At 35.3% G+C, this 19,655-nt stretch overlaps 1 protein-coding gene across 2 annotated transcripts; it reads left to right on the top strand.

Moving 5' to 3' along the window:
* Positions 1–312: 312 nt before the first annotated feature.
* Positions 313–17,791, top strand: LOC121863459 (Krueppel homolog 2-like). 2 transcript variants are annotated; one of them, XM_042362129.1, is made up of 5 exons: positions 313–411; positions 3,961–4,142; positions 6,080–6,329; positions 7,820–7,953; positions 10,549–17,791. In XM_042362129.1, the coding sequence occupies exons 2-5, from the start codon at positions 3,976–3,978 to the stop codon at positions 10,766–10,768; spliced, it is 771 nt and encodes a 256-aa protein (XP_042218063.1). In that variant the 5' UTR covers positions 313–411; positions 3,961–3,975; the 3' UTR covers positions 10,769–17,791. The 2 variants fall into 2 exon arrangements, with proteins under 2 accessions (XP_042218063.1, XP_042218064.1); XM_042362130.1 differs by lacking the exon at positions 313–411 and adding an exon at positions 5,899–5,935 and having other exon boundaries at positions 3,999–4,142.
* Positions 17,792–19,655: the final 1,864 nt, after the last annotated feature.

Below are 19,655 nucleotides of genomic sequence, written 5' to 3'. Positions count from 1 at the left end.
TTTATTGAAGTTGAAGTCATAAATATATATATTGCAGTTTGTAATTCCATAATATAAAGCTGTATATATGAGGTGAACATAGAGAAACAGTGTTCATAACTTGATTTATTCGGGAAAATTATTATTAATGTTAAAGGAGAATAATTTGGATTAGATACTTCTCACATACTAGATATAACTAAATGCATAGACAAATATTTTATACGGGATTGATGGATTTAATATAAAAGTTTACAAATTATATTTTCATAGTATTGTTTAGACATATAATAGAGAACCAATTAAATGAAAAAAATACATAAATATCGTTGATATAATCCTGAAGTAAGTTGAAGAAAGAGTAGCCTGACGGTAGTTCACAAGTGTCAGTCTCGAGTCTCATATTTCTCTTGTTTTTCATCTCAGTTAAAGGTAAGATCTGGTAACGAGGTACTGGTTGTTAACGTAAATAGGTAGTTATCAATTAGGTGAGGGTTTCAATAAGCTTTTGTGACTATTTGAGGGGGTAAAGTGGATTAATGTGTCGGCAGGATGAAAGTGACGACATCCTCACTAGTCATCCCCGCACCTCAGCTTAACTTTTATTTAATGAAGCTGATTAATACCAAGCTTAAGCCCGGCATCTTGGTGAAACACACATACTCTAGTAGAGATATCGTTTACCAGTTACCACCTGCACCCTTTGTTAATATTAGGTCAGGAAGGGTTAATATAGGTGATCCTGGATTCATTTGTATTGTGAAGATTATTATAGTATTAATAGGCATCAATCTCACCCTAGTTATAAAATTAATAATCGTACGAGTATTTGTTGAATGTACAGGAACGTTGGTGAAACTTTGATGAATAATTTAGGTATTGTAATACTACTGTAGTCATCATCAGGGGCACTCCCTATATACACTATTACTATATAAAATAAATTATTTTCTTACCTCACGAAATGGACAAAAAGTGCACAGAGAATTTGTTTTATGTAATATCAATTTATGGTATTTGGTGTCACGAACTCACAAAAAATTGGTAAACTTAATTTAATCTGAGTTAATAGATCGAGTGCATGTACCTAACTTAACCTAACCTAACCTAACACAACGCAGATTAAATTAAGTTTACCAATTTTTTGTGACTTTATGACACCAAATAATAATCGAGAAGTGATTCACAGCCCGATTTACGCTTGTACGACCATCATTTGACTTCATTGCGGCTACATTTGGGTACATTTCGGTAATTACTCGCTCCCTCGGTACATGCACGCGATCTGTTAACTCAGATTAAAGTAAGTTTTCCAATTTTTTGTGACTTTGTGACACCAAATACTAGTCGAGAAGTGATTAGCAGTCCGATTTATTCATGTAGGACCATTATTTAACTTCATTGTGGCTACATTTGGGTAATTAGTCAGACCGCTTCAACCACTGATCGGCTCGTTAGCCGCTTGGGCGATCGGTCACGTCTCTGTTACGCACTGTTGGCAAGTACTGGGCATGCACTGCCTCCTGAATGTACCTGAACTTGCTCCAGTGCTGGTCAAGTCTGGTCTTGAAAGAGCTCACGCTTGGTGCCGTCACAACACTTTCTGGTAGATTGTTTCAAGAGTTCACAACTCTCACTCGGAAAAGTTTGCCCTCTCAGTTTTCTGGACCTGCGGCTTTTTCAATTTTGAGCTGTGACCCCATGTGGGGCGAGCGTCTGCCAGCTCCTAGTAAGGACACATCGACTGAGTAGTGCCCCTTGAGATGCTTATACACTTCAATTAGGTCACCCCTTGCCCGTCGGTAGTATAAGCTAGGCAAGTTCAGGCGCTCCAATTTCTCAGGGTAGTTGAGGTGGCTGATGCGCAGGCACCAGTCTGGTGGCCCTCCTTTGAACATTTTCAACCAACTGACAGTCCCTATAGCGAATATTTTTTTGAGCTGAGAAAAAATGCCCTGCTCCCTCCTTAAGAGTTACAGCTGATTGGCTGTTGCAAACCTGTCCAATTTTGTCCTGAGTAATGATGTATTTCTAAATGAGTTTATTCATAATCGTTGCGATGACCGTTTCTGATGAGAAAGATATTTAGCTAAATTATATAAAGATACGTACCTTCATTATTTCAAACATAAGCACGTTGGAAGTTTATCATAAGTATTACCGGTATACGTGAATTAACTGATAAACTTGGCTGGGGAAAAACACGCTATAGTATATCTCAGGGACCAGACCGGGTGACCGTAATCCAGATGGGGAAGCACTTCACTCTTGAAGATCGTTACAAGGGACTAGATATCTGAACGCCCTTCTTATAAGACCTATCAAAACTCCCTCAATCTGTCATGTTTAATTTTTTGAGTCAATGATTCTTTTCAAGGAATTTTGGCAAAAAATTGATGAGATTGGTCCGACCTAAGCAATAACCTGGTAAAATTTATCCATAGAAGGTAAAAGACTTCCTACCTTGAGAAAAACCAGTCGAGTTTCCTTACCTGGAGCTGGCGGATGCTCGCCCCACAAGGGGTCATAGCTCAAGGATGAAGAAGCCGCAAGTCTTGAAAACTGTGAGGGGTAACTTTTTTGGAGTGAGAACTTGTGAACTCTTGGAACAATCTGCCAGAGAGTGTTGTAACGGCACCGAGTGTGAACTCTTTGGGGGATCAGGCTTGACAAACACTGGAGCAGGTTCAGATACATTCAGGAGCCAGTGCATGCCCAGTACTTGCCAACAGTGCATAGCAGAGACGTGGCCGATCGCCCAAGCGGCTAACGAGCAGATCAATGGTGAAGAGGGTAAAGGTAAAAGTAAAATGCAGGAGGAATGTGTTTTGCAAGATCAGTTTTGACGTGCGGAATGAGCGGAGGAAGACAGCCAGACACAACCAAGTCATGAATGCTATGTTTAAACTGTAGGAATGGTTCTTTTCACCAAAAAGGAAATTTATTCTATTTTAGATGAATGAAATATGACATAACTGTAGTATTTTAGTTAGGTTCTGTAGGTTAGATTTCTCCATTTCATAGGCTTACTGAAGGGGAGGGGGAACCGGGGTGACTGCCCCACCCTTGAGCTAATAAATTACCCCCTCCCACGATTGTGGCTAATTCCTGCAGACATGAGAAATGTTTATTCTCTATGATTTTGACTTTATAATTATTACTTTAATATTTTTTTCACATTCAGTATGAATGATTGTGTGTTTTGTAATAGTGTAAAAAAAAAAAAAAATTCCTTGTATCTACCCAAAAATACGACTTGGAAAAAATTAATAACACAGCTTGGCCTGGTATGGGGATGTAGCTACAGAGACAGTCTAACACATACTTACTTCACTCAAATTTAATTAAATGCACAACTCCCAACAGGTATTGTTTAGTGAAGGAACAGGCAACTTAGGCTTTGATGAGTGTTATCTGCAACCATGGAACTTACCCTCAATTTCCCATCAGCATTTAGTCTTTCCAACCGCAGATTTGCCAACCATGGAGATTTTCAGGAACCTAATGCCCACGGTTGGCAAGGGACTACTGTACATTGTACTTACATTGATTCTGAAGTGAAATTGATGAATATTGCCTGTGCTTTGGTTCCATAGGCGTGAGGAATATGTTGCCAGTGACCACAATCTTTCTCGACATTTAGTTATTTTTATTGAAATGCATAGTTAAATAATTTGAATGAATTTTGCAATTTTAAACACAATTCTGTATTAAATTGTTCATTTATTGTTACCCATATATACAAAATAAAAGAGAAGCATCTGCTTACTTCCCTGAGCTGCTTTTAAATGACTCTTGTCAAAATGTGGCATTAACCCATATGTTCAATCAACTAAACCTTTGTGTGTGTGTTTGTGTGTGTGTGTGTAGCAAAACATTAAATATGTTATATCTTTCTATATTCTGAAACATAAAATATTGTGACATGAACTGAAAAACTAAATTTTTTAAATATTAAAAAAATTTTCCTTTTACTTGTAGTAAAGTACAACAAAGATGACAGATGAACAGCAGAATGAGCAGCCACAGGAAGAAAGGCCGCGTGTGGGTAGTGTCGAGTCCCTTAAGACTCATGTACTGGAGCACAAAGTGGACATGGCACTCTGGGCCACACGAGCCCTCACTCTTGTTTTCTGCATATCATACCTTATACCAATATTTGGGTATGTGTCAAATGGCTTTTCTATAATATTTACATGGCATGTTTCCTATTTTAGCTCAATGAATGGGAATTTTGTGGTGATTACTTTTGTGTGTAAAATTGAATACTGTATAGTATTCTTTGGTTATAGTACAATGATGTTCGATCAAGAGGTATTTCCTTAGAGTAATGCGGTGAATAGATAACAAATGCATCTTGGCTCGCTCTCCCTGAGGCCCAAGAATGATTAGAGGCAGTAGTGATGAGTGGAAATTTTTATTTGTAGGATTCATCCTTTTCTGCATATCACACATTTCTGTAGTAAATGTTAATATATGAACATGTATCAGTAACAATACTTTTTGCGAATAAGTTTAGGAATTCTACTTGGAAATAAAATTTTATAACTTTGCAATGGCATGATGGTGTCTTCTTGAAAGTGTTGGTCTTCAGGCTCCTGATTCATTAGAGTAACTCACTATTTGTAGGGGCTTCAGTTGTGCTGCAGTATAACCCAGTCACCTAAGTGGAGGATTTCTAGAAACTTTGAGGGGCTTACTGCCACAAGCTGTTGAACCCATTAAATTACCGTATCTTTTCCATACACTTTGTAAAATGGGATCTCGGGATTAATCTCTCATATACTGTATATGGAAACACTCACTGTATGGCCTGAGGGTGTATGAGACTTTACATTTATTAGAAACATTGAGTTGATAGTAAATTAAGCGGTAACACACTTAAGCGGCACACTTAAGACCTACTGTGTGTGGCCTTGTTGCAACTTCATTTTTGCATCTTTAGGTGTGTACAATACAGTAGCACAAAATTACAATGGTGTCTTTTTTTATATTGTCAATCCTATAATGGCAGACTAAGTGTGTAACAGAAAATAGGGCCAAACTGCACCGATTTATTTGTGGGAAGTGACGGTGTGTTGGGGAGTGAACATTGTCACACAAAATGAGGTTAAGTTTGTCTTAATTATCAAAATGTTTGTGATCACCCTGACTCGCGACTCCATGAAAGAATGTGACACATTTTATCACAAGATGACCTATCTGTACCAGGTATATTAAAAAAAAAATGCCATGATAGTTTGAGTTAGTTTGTTACTTTTCAAAAACAAATATTTGGTTTGTTGGCCTTGTTCTTGGTATTTTCATTTAACACCGTTTTACAATTAGCATAAATTTCCATAACATATTAAGGGGGATCCATCAGTAATTTAACTAGTTGTGGCCTCTATATTTTAAGTAGATTATAAGTTGTAGTGACTGAGTGGATACAGTTATGTTTTCTAGTCCTGAGGGTTCATGATTTGATCCTGGGGCACTTAACCCCACTCAGCTGTCAGTGGGTACCTAACTTTATAGTTGGAGAAATGAAAGTGGTCAAGTGCATTACTACTCAAACTCCCTGTGTGTAATAAAGCTCATTATACCATGTGCCATATTTACAGTGTGTTTAATGGGCTGTCAGGCCAATGGGACCCATTTTCACTATACTGTAAATTAATATTTTTTGGTCTTATTGTTGGCCATGAAGAGTGGAAACATAAGTCTTCAATTATATTAAGTGAAAAGTGTGTTACAGTCTGGCATTGTTAAGTTGACATCAAAGCCATACCATCTTTTTCAGATGAGAGCTGATAAATACTTGTCTGTAGTGAATGCTATTTGTGTGTTTAGTGTAAGTTGAATTTCATTTAGGAAAGTAATGCAGTTATATTCACAGTTTTATTTGATGAATTGCTTTTACTGCTTTGTTTCTTTTAGCTTATCGTCAAATGTTGACTTCCACTACCTGTATATGGTGAGCAATTTTACTTTTAATTCATGGAATCAGTTACAGTTATTCACTTGTGTGGGAGTTTATATAAACGTTTATGGTAATTCAAATAATACTGTTTTTTTTAGTTATAGTGTACATGGATGAATTTTACTATTTCTTTTACAGGAACCCCCACAGTAGCTACCAGAAAGTATTGATGAGCAATGCTGCTACATCTGCTTTGAGACTTCACCAGCGGATCCCATCAGTTCATTTATCACGAGAATTCATTGCTCAACTACTGATGGAGGATTCAGCTCACTACCTCCTCTACTCCCTGATCTTCATGTATACATCCCCAGTCACGATGGTCCTGGCTCCAATATTCTTATTTGCATTATTGCACTTTGCCAGTTACTCTCTTGGACTCCTTGATGTGAGTATGACTTTAATAATGTACCAGTGAGTAACATTTGAGTAGCCTTTTTGAAACCTTTCTGTTGAGCAGTTTAAATTAAATGTATGTACAGTCCCCTTTAGTGTGTACATGTGTCAAGTAGATATTTATAGTCTGTGGACCTAAAAGTGAGTGTCATGTCATCTTTGAACTTTTGAACTTGAATATGTAAACAAAATTAGGGGTGTTGGGGGATGTGTTTCTTACTGAGTAGAGAAGACAGACAGGAAGAGTGATTGTTAGCTTGAATGGAAGCAATACAGTAATATATTTGAGATATATGGGAGTGGATGATGTACCAGCAAGTAGAACAATGAGTGTTGAATCAAACCAGAATGTTGTGGGGGGGAAAGAAAGTACTGTATGTGTACTGAGAAATGTTTGCAGAGAATTATCAAAAGAGTCAAAGATCGGGTTGTTGAAGGGAATTGCTCTGCCCCCATTATTATTGCCAATAAATGTAAACTATGTACTCTGTATGAAGTGGCAATGAGTAAATTAGAAGCATAATAACTGATGTGCCTGAAAGTGGTACCAGGTATGTGTTGGGTTAATGAGATGCAGGGAGTAAAAATTCTAAATAAGGAAGAGAGCAAATTAGGCTTTGATTAAGTATAATGCAGAGATGCACAGTAAGAGCGAGAGGGAAAGACAGCACAGCTAATATGGTGTAAAGGATACATAGGGAGTGAGGAGGTTAGATATCCTGAAAACAGTGATATTTATAAGTGCCCCAAGACTTTGCCTTCTAGTGGATTTGGGGAATGGATATGATGGTAGTATGTATGAAGTAACAAGGGAAATATATATCCCCGCTTTATGGAAGGGTTGCGTCCCTGGAAAATTGACCGTATCGCGAAACCTATTTTCCCATTGACTTGTTGACTTCCATTATAAAACTGGAGATGCTTTCCTAAGGAATTTTTTCTGCCTCAAAAAAGTAATTCAAGCACTTTTATTAATGAAAATAAGCATTTATAAACACATACAATACAGTACATTAAATAATTTATGATATACTACATGTAATGTGAAGAGAAATACAGTTGTAATAAATAAAAGTATTGTACTGTACTCACTTTTGCGGCTTCTTTTTGCACTACTGCGACCACTTCCACTTGATGGCCTCTTCCCAGTCATCTTGAATAAGGGTAATGCACTGTACTGTACTTACTGTATGTTTGTGAAGGTTAAATCCAACTGCTGGGGCGAGAAACATGCGCGCACACTGGATGTAAACAGTGGAATGACTCTTGGTGGTAGCAAACACCAAGAAATCCACACCAAACAAATTATAATTTTTAACAACAAATTTTAATTTTATAGTGCTTTTTTTTTTATTGTTAAAATTTGCCCCAATTTCCGTAAGGGCGGATTTACCGGCTGTATCGCGAAATTATTGGTCATAATTTACAAATATATATATATGTGTATTGTCTTGTCTATTGACTGCTTTTCTTTTCCATCAGGTCATAGGTCAAAATAATGCTCTAGGGTCAAGGTTTCTCATCTCCTTGGTAGAGTTTCAACATAGAAATATCCTGCGTGGAGCTGCATTTGTGGAGATCTTCCTCATGCCTCTCACTGTTGTTTTACTTTTCCTGTGAGTATTTATTTATAACTGTCAAACCTAATTTATCTCGCATTGTCTTTCTTCCAGCTTTGAACTTATACAGTACACCTTTTCACATATCCGTTGAGACATTGTTACATAACTATTTGACAAATTTCATAACCGAATGACAGACAGAACACATATCGAATGACAATCTAAAATAACTGTTGGTGGTATGTCATTCTCCAATTGTTACATTCTCAAACTATATGTAGACTGTCGGTTTATTGTTCACGTCTGTCAACTTCATAACTTATGTCAATCACTTCCGTTAGCATGAACGAACAGTTATTTTACATTGTCATTCGATACGTGTTCTGTCATTTGGTTATGAAATTTGTCAAATAGTTATGTAACAATGTCTCAACGGATATGTGAAAAGGTGTATTTCAGTAAAATGAAACCATCTGGGAAACTTAAAGTGATGGGGATACTTTAGTTTGCAGTGTCCCCATGTACAGCTGAGTGACACTAAATAGAGCTAAAGCACTCTGATAACCTCATGTGCTATGGACTCAAAAAGAGGGTCTTTATTATAGTTTTTGCCGGCAGATTACTTGGGATGTATAAAGGTGGAGGATAATATTTGACTAACAGCATACAGTTTGATCTAAAGTACCTAACAGCTTCAGCATACTGGTAATGCTTTTTACTATGATTTACTGTGAACTGGTTGCTCCTGTCTAGCGGAGACTAAGGGCCTGCTCACATTGAGGTTGGAACGGACATATTCTGGCGCAAATTGTCCAAATGAGTGAGTCAAGTTAACAACACATATCTCGCACTATATTCGAATCACATCCAGTTCGAATCTTTCAAATTTTATACTAGAGGGAAGACAATTTCACTCACTAAAAAGACAGTGAGTCGTGTAACAGGTATTAGCTAAGGTGAGAAAATCTTCATACCCACCGCGGCGTCACATATCGTCTGTCTTAGACAATTTGTGTTGGAACACTTCTGGCCTCGGTGTGAGTGGGCCCTAAGACTACAGGCATCCTTGAAAACCTTTTGGTATCAGATTTTTTAATAGAAATTAACAAATTAAGTGAGAAAAAAAGGATTACGTTCCCAACAGGGCTGGATTTAGGATAGTGTAGGCCCTTTTCATAATGAAGCTTAAGAATTTTGAAGATGCAATGTGTCTTATGCTGATCATGTTCATTTCTTCTATTGCTTATATCACGATGGTACCAAAAAAGGTTCTGAAAAAAAATAAAAATAAAAATAAATGTAAATTTAATTGTAAATTTTAGATGATGAAACATGTTCATATTTTATCATCTGCAGTACAGTACTGTATGAAGAGAGAAAATGTGCACATAGTTTTTAATACCACACATAAACACACAGTTCAAGTTTGTAAACAAATGAAGTAACAAGATATTGAGGATATTTTCTTAATTTACTATTTTCTTGATCTTTTTACCCCTTATGTGTAGCACAATATAAATACACAGTGCACATTGCATTTAAAAAAATAAAATAAAATAAAGCAGCCCTGCCCATACCTTATTGGACCTGTAAACGACTGAATGAGCTACAATGGTTGCCAACTTGTTATGTTCAAATTTCGAAAGTCACTATTTTGACCCAAAAGTCGCTAGATTTTCTATGCATCATTTTTAGTGTCCTGTTTTTTTAACAAGTCATCCTGAAGTAATCTAAGTAATATTATTGAGATTATTTTAACTGCACAAAATCAGCATGAACACTACACAATTGCACGTACAGTACTGTATTAAAATAAAAGCTGAACATTTTGGGAACACTACATGCTTTTATAATTGTTAACTTTAGTGGTGGAGGCCCACTCGGCTCACACCTTAATCCGGCCCTGGTTCCTGAACCAGAAAACCAAAATTTTAAATGTAAAAATAATGAAATTAGCTTACAAACAACAAAATAACTGCACTATTATACCTAAAAAACAATATTTTGTTCATGATAAACAAAAAACACAGTAATATAATACATTGCTAAACAAAGTTGGAACATTACCTTATGGTCACCACAGGCAGGCCTAGGCTTCGTCTGATCATGGTTAGGCCTTTACCCTCCTCATGATGCTTCACTACCTCCAGCTTTGTTTCAAAAGTCACAGCATTTTGACTCTCTTGGTGGTGGAGTTAGCTGAGGAATCAGTGGAATGCTGGGATACCATGGTGTACAAAGTCATGTATGGATGGCACAAAGACAAATGGATAAATAGAGAGCACTTCACAAACAGCTAATGGCGGGTGGGAAGACACAAAATGGAGAGGAGGCTATTATGACCCTTGAGTGAAGAAAACGCTTCTGCACATCTCTTCAAGATGGTCACCCCAGCTGGTTCCTGGGCTCATGCGATTTGAATGTTTGCTTGGACCTTTTTTGGTATGAGTAAATATTGCTTTCATGTAGAAAGTAAGAAATGTAAGAGTAGAACATTCATAGAGCGAGGGACCTGTTGAGGAGAATGGTTATCCATTGTAGGATGTAGGCCTAGTCATCTTTATAAAGGGCAGTTTTTCCTTCCTTTTATTTCAAAACCAGAACATTTTGTATAATTTGCTTTAAATAATATTTTACTTTTTTTTTCAGGGGCAGAGTCAGTCTATTAACTCCGTTTGTTTACTATCGCTTCTTGACATTGAGATACTCATCAAGGCGCAACCCTTACACCCGCAACATGTTCCATGAGCTCCGAATGACCATGGAGTATACAGTTAACAAACCAGGTATCCCAGTGTTTTTACGCAATGCTGTCAACCGTGCCATCATCTTCCTCTCAGGCCTGGCCCCTGCTGTTGTTCAGCAGTAGCCCTGAGTGTAGATCTTAGTCTTAAGTGAAGGTAGATTATAAAGTGGAAATGCAGGGCAACAAATATTTCTATTTAATTAAAATTGTAAAGAACAATATTTTCCATAACATATAGGTCTTTGTAGAACTTTCATTAGAACAAGTGTAACTTACTTTTTCTTTGTTTAATTTAACTTTTTTTGAGGACCAATGAAGTACTTTTTAAAATGTAAAGGTGTCAATCTTTTTTTCTATTTGCATGAAACATTTATTATATAAATATAGGATAGAAATAATTTTAAATGAAAAAAGACTTTTCTTCCCATTTTGCTGGTAACTAAGTATTTGTTTTTCTTTTAAGTGCAATTTTATGAAGATGCACCAAAGGAATATTTTAGTGTTTGATAAAGATTATTTGTAATTACATCAAGCTTTTGCTCCTCTCTGGAATTTGTTTTAAAAAACTAAGTACTGTACTACTGTATATTAAAGTATGTGGAGGAGTATTAAAAAACACTAGCCTTACTTAATGTAGTGTTAGTATATTCAAACAACTCTAGATGAGTTGACAGGGAATCGGGGAGATCTGAATCCTCAATTAAAATTATTTTGACCTTGGTATTGATAAAATTCGTACATATAAAAAAAACAATGGCACATCCAGATGAGGACTAGTCGTGCAACTACTGGTAGTACTAATGTTTCAGTTTTATGGCATTAGGCCTCTTGAGCAAGGCTAAGATTAGACAATACAAGAACATGAAGTCACTCGTGGTTACTGCACAAACTGACGGGAAGTAACGCGATCTCATTTTTGTTAAGCTGGTCTGTCAAGTATCAACACCTGAGGTACACCAACCCATTTATTGTTTTGTCAACCTGCTAGTTGAATAACTTTCCTTACATGCATTTGACACCAGTAACAATAAAATCTATATAAATTATTATGGAATAAAGTTTTAATATATATCGTGCTACAGTATTTCTATCTTTTTTCTGTTCATTTTGATTGAAGAATTTGTTTTAGATCATTGCATTTCATGATTGTGTTTCCATTAGGTGGGAGTACATTAGTCTTAGTGTAATGTGGCCTCCATGATTGGTTATTTACACATTGCAATGGTTATTAGGAAGTTACTGTTTTAAAACATGGAATCTTTGCAGTTATGATTTAGAACTGATGGGATTATATAATGAAGTTTTTATTGGAATCCACATTACTTATCATTGGATTTTTTTTTAATTAAATTATTATATTGACCCTTCTTCTGTGGAAAGCTGAAATTGTATTAGTTATGCATTTTTGTTTGCAGTATGCATATACTGTATACCAGTTTTGGTTTGTAGTAAAGGGGGAGGGGGTAATATTTCATGTGTTATGGTTATAGTATGCTACCATGATCCCATTTTATAATTCAAGAGAGTACATGTTGTCTTTAGTCATTCCATCTTGTAAAGATCCATATTATTACAATACGGAAGTCAGTCAGTGCACTAAATGTCAAAAGCTTTTATGAAGTACAGTAATGAGAAAAGTACTTTGTATTTAGCATTTCAAGCAGTGTGAAGGTGCTTCAGAATATATTCAAGTACATTATTTGAATGTTTCAGGAGTGTATTTATTGATTTCAGTGTTTCCCTGAAGTGGTCCTATATTTGTTTAGTGTACATTGAGTTCCCTGTGCTTGCAGAGACTTCCCAGAAAAATTTCATTAAAGTTTATAAGGGTTACATTTTCTCAAACTGAATGACATTTGAACAGAATATTTGCATTTCATTTTTTCAATATCATTTTGGTACCATACAGAAGTCAGTCACAAACCTTCATGTGAAGAGTTTGTTTTTAGTACAGGTAGTTCCTGGAACTAGTATATGGTACATTACAAAATTATTTTGCTTTGCTGAGTCCATCTATAGTATTCTTAAGAGTTAGAGGTAGCATTGGATAATGATACTGTATATATTGTTAGATAATATAATAATGTCCATGTTGTGTATTTCACACTTGGTCTTTGAAGTTGTATTTTTTATTTGGTAAAACATATGAAAGCAAGTTGTAAGTTCTTTGGGTCATGAGATCACTTGATTAGAACTTTTAATTCTAATTTAGTATTTTGATACCTAAGAAAACTGTATGACATGTTGCAGTAAGTTATAGTTCTTTGAACATTATGATTTGTGAATATTTTTGTTGTTTTTAGTTCTAGTTTGTCACACATTGATTAAAGTTTCACACAGGAGTTCTCTAAATTTGCATAGGAAAGGTTAGTTCCTGTGCTATTGTAGACCAAATTTAAAAAAGCAAGATGATAAAAACTAAACAAAGGTTGTTGGTCCAATTTCTTGGTTACTGTTTTTATAGAACTGAACTGTGTAATAGTGTGTAAAACATTCTCAGCCCACAGCATTTTTTGAAGAATTACCATTAAGTAGAATATATTAGACTAGCTGAAGGATTAACTTGTCCTTCAACATGTACAGTGCAGCGTAGTAATGTTTAGGAACTTAATTTTCTTTGCTCTGACATTATCTCTGGTGTAATTTTTATATGGAGGTCATGAAATGGTTGCATGATAGATTCATAATGGTAATTTCCAATACTTATTTATTTCATCTGATATTATTTTTCAAGGCCTTACTGTTTTGGACACTTAAATGCAACGGTCACAACATGTGGCTGTATGATCTGTCTTGTTTTAAGGTGTTAAACTTGTATAGTAGCTGAAGCACTTGTCTTCCTACATAATGAAAAAAAAATTGCACTTGCTGAAACTTGCCAAAATTTGTTTAATGAGGTAGACCATATGCTCCTCAGTTGTTGCTTGAAATATAAATTCTCACAATAGGAATATTTAAAAATAAATTTGATTTTCCAAAAACATACACAAACTGTGCTAATTATCAGTAGGAACACTACAATAGGATAAGTTATACTGTACAGTGTAGAGAAGTTTGGTGCAATATGTCCATTTATCCTTGAATGAAACAAATAAAATCAAGATTAAACCCTGATATGAGTCATCAGAAATAAGAATATCAATGGCCCATTTTCTTGGCATTTAAACCCTAAATATAATTCAGAAAGCATTTTTAAATATTGTATCAGAAATTATCATCTTCGTAGCCCCAAGGTGATTGAAGTCATTTTGAATTGTGCTCAGAAGCATTTTTGGGAATGGAGATTTTTTACCTTTTGATAAAAAAATGTTTATACAGTAATTATTACTCCAAGGTATATCAGGATACATTTCTTTAAAGGACAAAGTTAACTTTGTAAAAGCTACAGTTTTGTCTACACTAGGGGTGGGGAAACTGTCTCCCGAGCCACTTTTAGACTGAGGTCTCAGGATGGTGTGCAACCATACTCGAGTTTTTTCTCTTTTAAGGGGAGGTGTAGAATTTATTGGTAGATTTGGATGAAATTTAGAGGATATACTGTTTATACACTTAAAAGACTAACTTAAAAATTAGCGGTCATATCCATTAAATCTGCATAGATTGAAAATAACAGGTGGCTCTGAAGAACTTATAATTTCAATTTGGCACTTTGACCACAAAAGTTTCCCCACCCCTTGTATACACTATAAGTTTCATTCCTGCTCATCTACTTTTAATAAACCTGGTTTTAATTTCTGAGATTTGATGTTAGGTTCCTGACACAAAAGCCTACAGAGAGGAATGTTGCGAAGAAGGATTGTGTTTTGAGTCTAGATAAAATGCAGCTAAATGGGTTGGTAGGTTATTGGTCAAACATCTTACTAGGTTGTTTAATTCTTTAACTTTATGGTGCACTGTGCAGGGAATTGTGCAATAGATTTTTGGAGAGGCCTTGAATCCAATCAATAGCATACTGAAATGGTCTTCAGCAGTTGTTGACCATAAAAAAAAAAAGGGCCAAAGGATCCTGTACCAAGTTCATTATTCACTCTGGACAAGGATATTACTTACATCATTGTCAACATCAAGGAGTTATCACTAATTTAATATTGCACTTAAGTTAAAAATCTTACATTTTAAATGTTCAAATTTTAACTTAAGTCTATCGTCTGAAATACGTTACAGGCGAGATGTAAATTTCTTAAAAGTTAATGTAGCTCTAGAAAAAACCTTGGGTAATGTGTTGATATTTAACATTTCAAACATATTTGACATACGAACTTGATCATGCTATTGGTATTTCATAGATGATAACAGCATGAAATGTTATATGAAGATATTTTTTACCACAGCTGATGCACTATACAGTCTAATCTTACAATCTATTTGCCCTCTTGCCTTACTTCAAGTACTGTAAAATACTTCACACAGTGCATTTTATATTTTAAAGGTGAAGTGTATGATTTACTTCATACAGTAAGTGATATCCCCGTTAGCTGGAACAATTGGTGCAGAGCATTTCCGGGTAACGAGATGACTCTCAAAGCCGGGAAAAAAATCCTTCATCCCCCAAATTTTCCAGGGAACGAAAAAATTTTCTCGGAAGTTCCAGAAATTGTCCATTGCATCATCTCTCAAACCCTGAAAAATATCCTTCATCCTCGGAATTTTCCGAGTAACGTAAATATTTTCTCAGAAGTTACAGAAATTGCCCATTACATCATCTCTTGAACCCAGAAAAAATCCCTCAATCCCAGAATTTTCCGGGTAACGGAAAATTTTTCTCAAAATTTCCAGAAAATGTGCCTGATTTTAGTCTCTCAAACCTGGAAAAAACTCCCCCATCCTGAGTATCAGGAAAATTTTCCGAGAAAATATCAATTCTGGCTATCGGAGAGTTCCAGGTTTGAGGGATTCCGGCTAACGGAGATATTATTGTATGTTGACTTTGTAGAGGAACACATAGTTCTTGATGTTTTTGTCTATTGAAATGGAATTTTGTTGGATACAGTGCATAAGGAATTTTGGAGATCACAAGAAATAAATCACTTTTAATATGAAACTACTGTACTGCATACATAATTTTTGTTTCATGATACAGCTTTTCCAACCAAAATAGATCGCTTTGAATATGAAGGTAGCGCATAAGTTTTTGTTTTGCTACATGACTGTTCCAACCATACCATAAGGTTCTTTGTGTGGAACCTTAGTAAATATATTATGGCCTCTCTGGATCTGCTGTTACAGTAAGGGATCTGTCTTTTCTTTTAACTTGTCTGTTTCACATCCACAGACTTCTTATACACATTTTAAGTCATTATTGTGTTTTCAAGTTAAAATATTTTTTTTTTTATAATATGCAGTATACGTATATAATCACATTCAAGTGTGCAAAAATGGCCATAAAAACAATGACAAGGATGAAGCTATATTTTTTGGACTTGCTATTCAATATGTATGAACAGATTTCTGTCAAAATACTTTAAGGTAGTTATGTAAACTAAAAAAACTATACAACTAGTCTAAAACAAAATCCTTCAGCAGCTGTTCTTATTATCAGTACTGTACTTCAAATGTGTAGAGGCAATGAATTGTTAAATTATTTAAGGAGAGGTTCTGTGTGAGCAACTTGGTAGACTTTGCATTTAAAAATATTTTTAATTACTTAACCATGTCATTTGAAGTACCACCCACAAACCACATTGTAATGCATATTGTTTTGGTGGTCCCCCCCCTTTTTTACTCTGATATATTGTTACAAGTCTGTTGTATTTATTTTACAGGACAGTATTATACATGATGTGAAATCATCAATATACTGTATCAGTACAGTACTTGTGTTTATTTGAATGTAATAGACTAGTGACAGTCATCCCCTTTCTCAGATAAATTTTTATGTAATTTTCATACTGTATGGCATGGCATCCTTTGCATCTAGCATACGTACAAAGAACCTTCATGGAAGAATATTTCATTTTGTCATAATATATGGACTCTAGCCCTTACAAATTACGAGACATTACAAAATATGAGGCACACCTTTTCGCGAGGGAAAAAACAACGGTACTTTTTTTTTGTCAGCCCCAAGTAAAATTTAAACGTTATGTAAGTATAGCACCTCTACCAAATTTAATTGCTTGGTTCATGGTTATTAGATATAATGGCTCAAACACTGGGCAATGACAAAAAAACAAGTGGGGGAACAAAGCTTGCACAGGAGACCATAGGAATACACTCCATGACTGGCCAACATGAACTGAGTGACCGACAGGTCCGACACGCGTGTTGCGTATAATACTTTGTTTACACTGAGATGGGCGGGCAGCGGTTGCACCCAATCCAAGGTCTCTCATAATTAAAACTTTTACCAAATATTACCAAAATTTTATTGTAGTATAGGGAATCCCCGGATTATGAATGGGTTCCATTCCTAAGGACGTTCTTAAGTCGGATTTGTACGTAAGTCGGAACATGTGCTATGTGCATACTGTACTTACAAAACAATGTTTAAAATCCCACTATATCAAAGCCTAAGTCCTCATATACATCTAAAATCACTTAATTTAAGACAAAAGAAGAAATAGAATGACAAAATAAAGTAAATGAAAGTAAAAAATGTCATCAGGTAAATAAAATATTGTAAATTTCAAGTGTTCGTATGAGGGGACCACCTGTATATCGTAATATATCAAAATGCCTCATATTTTTTAAATTTGCACTGTAATTAGCAGTATTTTTTGTAATAAAACATTAAGATATATTGTATTGACCAAAATCTGTGATACAGTGCATACTAGATTTTAATAGATGTAATTATCATATTCAGAACTGAGGAACATTGCCACTTACATAACCAAGGATATTGTTTTTAATTATTATTAATATTTTTTTTTTAACATTTGGTCATATGAGTGACTAATTCTCTAGTCACAGAGAAATCTTTAGTTGCTGTGAGATACATCAGTGTGATTTTTGGAGAAATGTACAATATATGACAAACAAGCAACTGCTGTTGCTATCTGTTCACAACTTGAATGACTGTATTCATGTGGGTAAATAGTACTGTATATGGTTAGATATGAAGAGTTTCCTATTATAAAAAAAAATACAGATATAGTAATGAGTTTCCTTTCCCAGTTGTTACTAAATAAAGTTTAATAGACTTAGTATCCAGCTGTATACTTCTAACCCCCCCCCCTCCAGGCAATGGACTATGGTAGGAATGTCCCCCCATTATATTTGGGAAAATTAAAAAAGTAAAAAAAAAAAAAAATAATCTTGCAAACTGGTCATGCATGATATACTGTAAACAGTAAAGAAATACATGTACTTACCACAGGTTGGCATCACCGGGGCTATGAAGTGTTGAGAGCACGCATGAATTGGGTTGAGGTTGGCAGTAGACTAGGTAAAGAACACTGATTTATAGGAAGAATGAGGTTTAGAATACTTGTTTTATGATGTTATTACTATCTAGACTATTTACAGTACAATTATTATTACTGCCTCCAGTAATTGATCACAAGTCTGTTGATGGTCAAAAACCCTACCACACCTGGGGTTGGGGAAGACTGGGAGGCTCATGTGTGAGTGAGTGAAAGATAAATGCTTACTTGGCAACATAATCTAACCAGGCCTGTATGGAGATTCAAATACATTAATGACAAGAACTGAAGCCTGGGGTTAAGTGTTCTAGCATAAGGGTACATAATGAAAGGTAACTTTCAATGTTAGCAGTTACTATATTGTCATAAAGAACCACAACACAGGATATATCCAGTGGCCTCGCGAGTTTCACGCAGCTCGAGTTCTGCGATTCATGAGTTTCATACGGACCCCTAATATCCCCGCCTTGCAACAATCGTGCACCTGCTTCCTGAGTTTCTCGCTTCCCATACTAATAAAATGTGTTTTGTACCTTCTACCTGTAAGTTCTTGTGTCTAAACCTTCTTTAAATTATAAGTTCAATATTATTGTGTAATATGTACATTACTGTATATTGTTATATAAAATATAGTTTGGTAACAAGACTGCAATAAACACTAAAGTTTTTTTTATAATACTGTACATAAAAAAATACAGTATCACATAGATAGTATTGTACAAAAATAGTTCTACCCTATACTGTATTACATAAACAGCTCCTCTCTGGCTGGTCAGCTATTCGTCTATGTAAACATATCACCAGAAACTTAATACGACACAATAACTTGCGAGATTTTTTTATTTACAATGATGTTTTATTAACCCAACACCAATTAAACCAAAATAATGTAGGGGGAACTTTTGTCAAGTCATTCCACCCTGCACATTATTTTTCTAATCTTATAGTTTTATATTACAATTTCTTTATTTCTAAGTCATATTAGAGTATTGCTTTCTGGTTGAAATTGGGTGAGTGAAGGGACTGAAAGGGCAAAAAAGTGACTCTGGCATGAGTGCCAGAATGAACAAGTACCTTTAACATGTAAACATATTGCAGAGTCCCCAGAACAAAGCAAAAACTATACTCAAGAGGCAACTGTACTGTATAAGGACTCTTGTCAGTGAAATGGGATTCTTCTCTCTGTACTTCTTACACCTTGAGACAGGTTCCATTCATTCTGAAATTATTCTGTCACAATTTACCTCTTGATCAGGATTAAAGTAAAATTCTCATCAGTGCCTTTTTAAGGCCCAATTTATTGTGGGAGTAAACCAATTGGGTTTTCTTTCTTGACAGTTACAGTATTAGTCCCATACTTCTTCTCATTAGTGTTCTTACAGCTTTTCTCACTGAATTTTTTTCTTCACTCAATACTTGTCACATCCATCTCAATCTTGACTTGTCATTTCTCCAGTCATCCCTACTTACATAAGAGATATTTTCCTGGAAGCATTACATAACATGAATTTTTCATAAAACAGATTTTTAGTTAGTGCAGTACCTACCTACTGAATGTAATACAGTACTGTATATGCAATACTTAGTATAAGGTAGTCCACTTTAAGACACAAATATCTACAGTACAGTACATTATTATGTATGCA

Source organism: Homarus americanus, unplaced genomic scaffold, assembly GCF_018991925.1.
Source record: "Homarus americanus isolate GMGI-L3 unplaced genomic scaffold, GMGI_Hamer_2.0 scaffold24781, whole genome shotgun sequence".
Classification (NCBI taxonomy): domain Eukaryota; kingdom Metazoa; phylum Arthropoda; class Malacostraca; order Decapoda; family Nephropidae; genus Homarus; species Homarus americanus.
Note: the sequence above shows the minus strand (reverse complement) of the source record. Positions and strands in the feature narration are given on the sequence as shown.

What these genes read in the sequence shown, in the direction of transcription:
- LOC121863459 (XM_042362129.1), top strand. Translation starts at nt 3,976, where the DNA reads ATGACAGATGAACAGCAGAATGAGCAGCCACAGGAAGAAAGGCCGCGT. An exon ending in TACCTTATACCAATATTTGG is followed by an intron (nt 4,143 to 6,079) that starts GTATGTGTCAAA and finishes TTTCTTTTACAG; the next exon opens with GAACCCCCACAGTAGCTACC. An exon ending in ACTCTCTTGGACTCCTTGAT is followed by an intron (nt 6,330 to 7,819) that starts GTGAGTATGACT and finishes CTTTTCCATCAG; the next exon opens with GTCATAGGTCAAAATAATGC.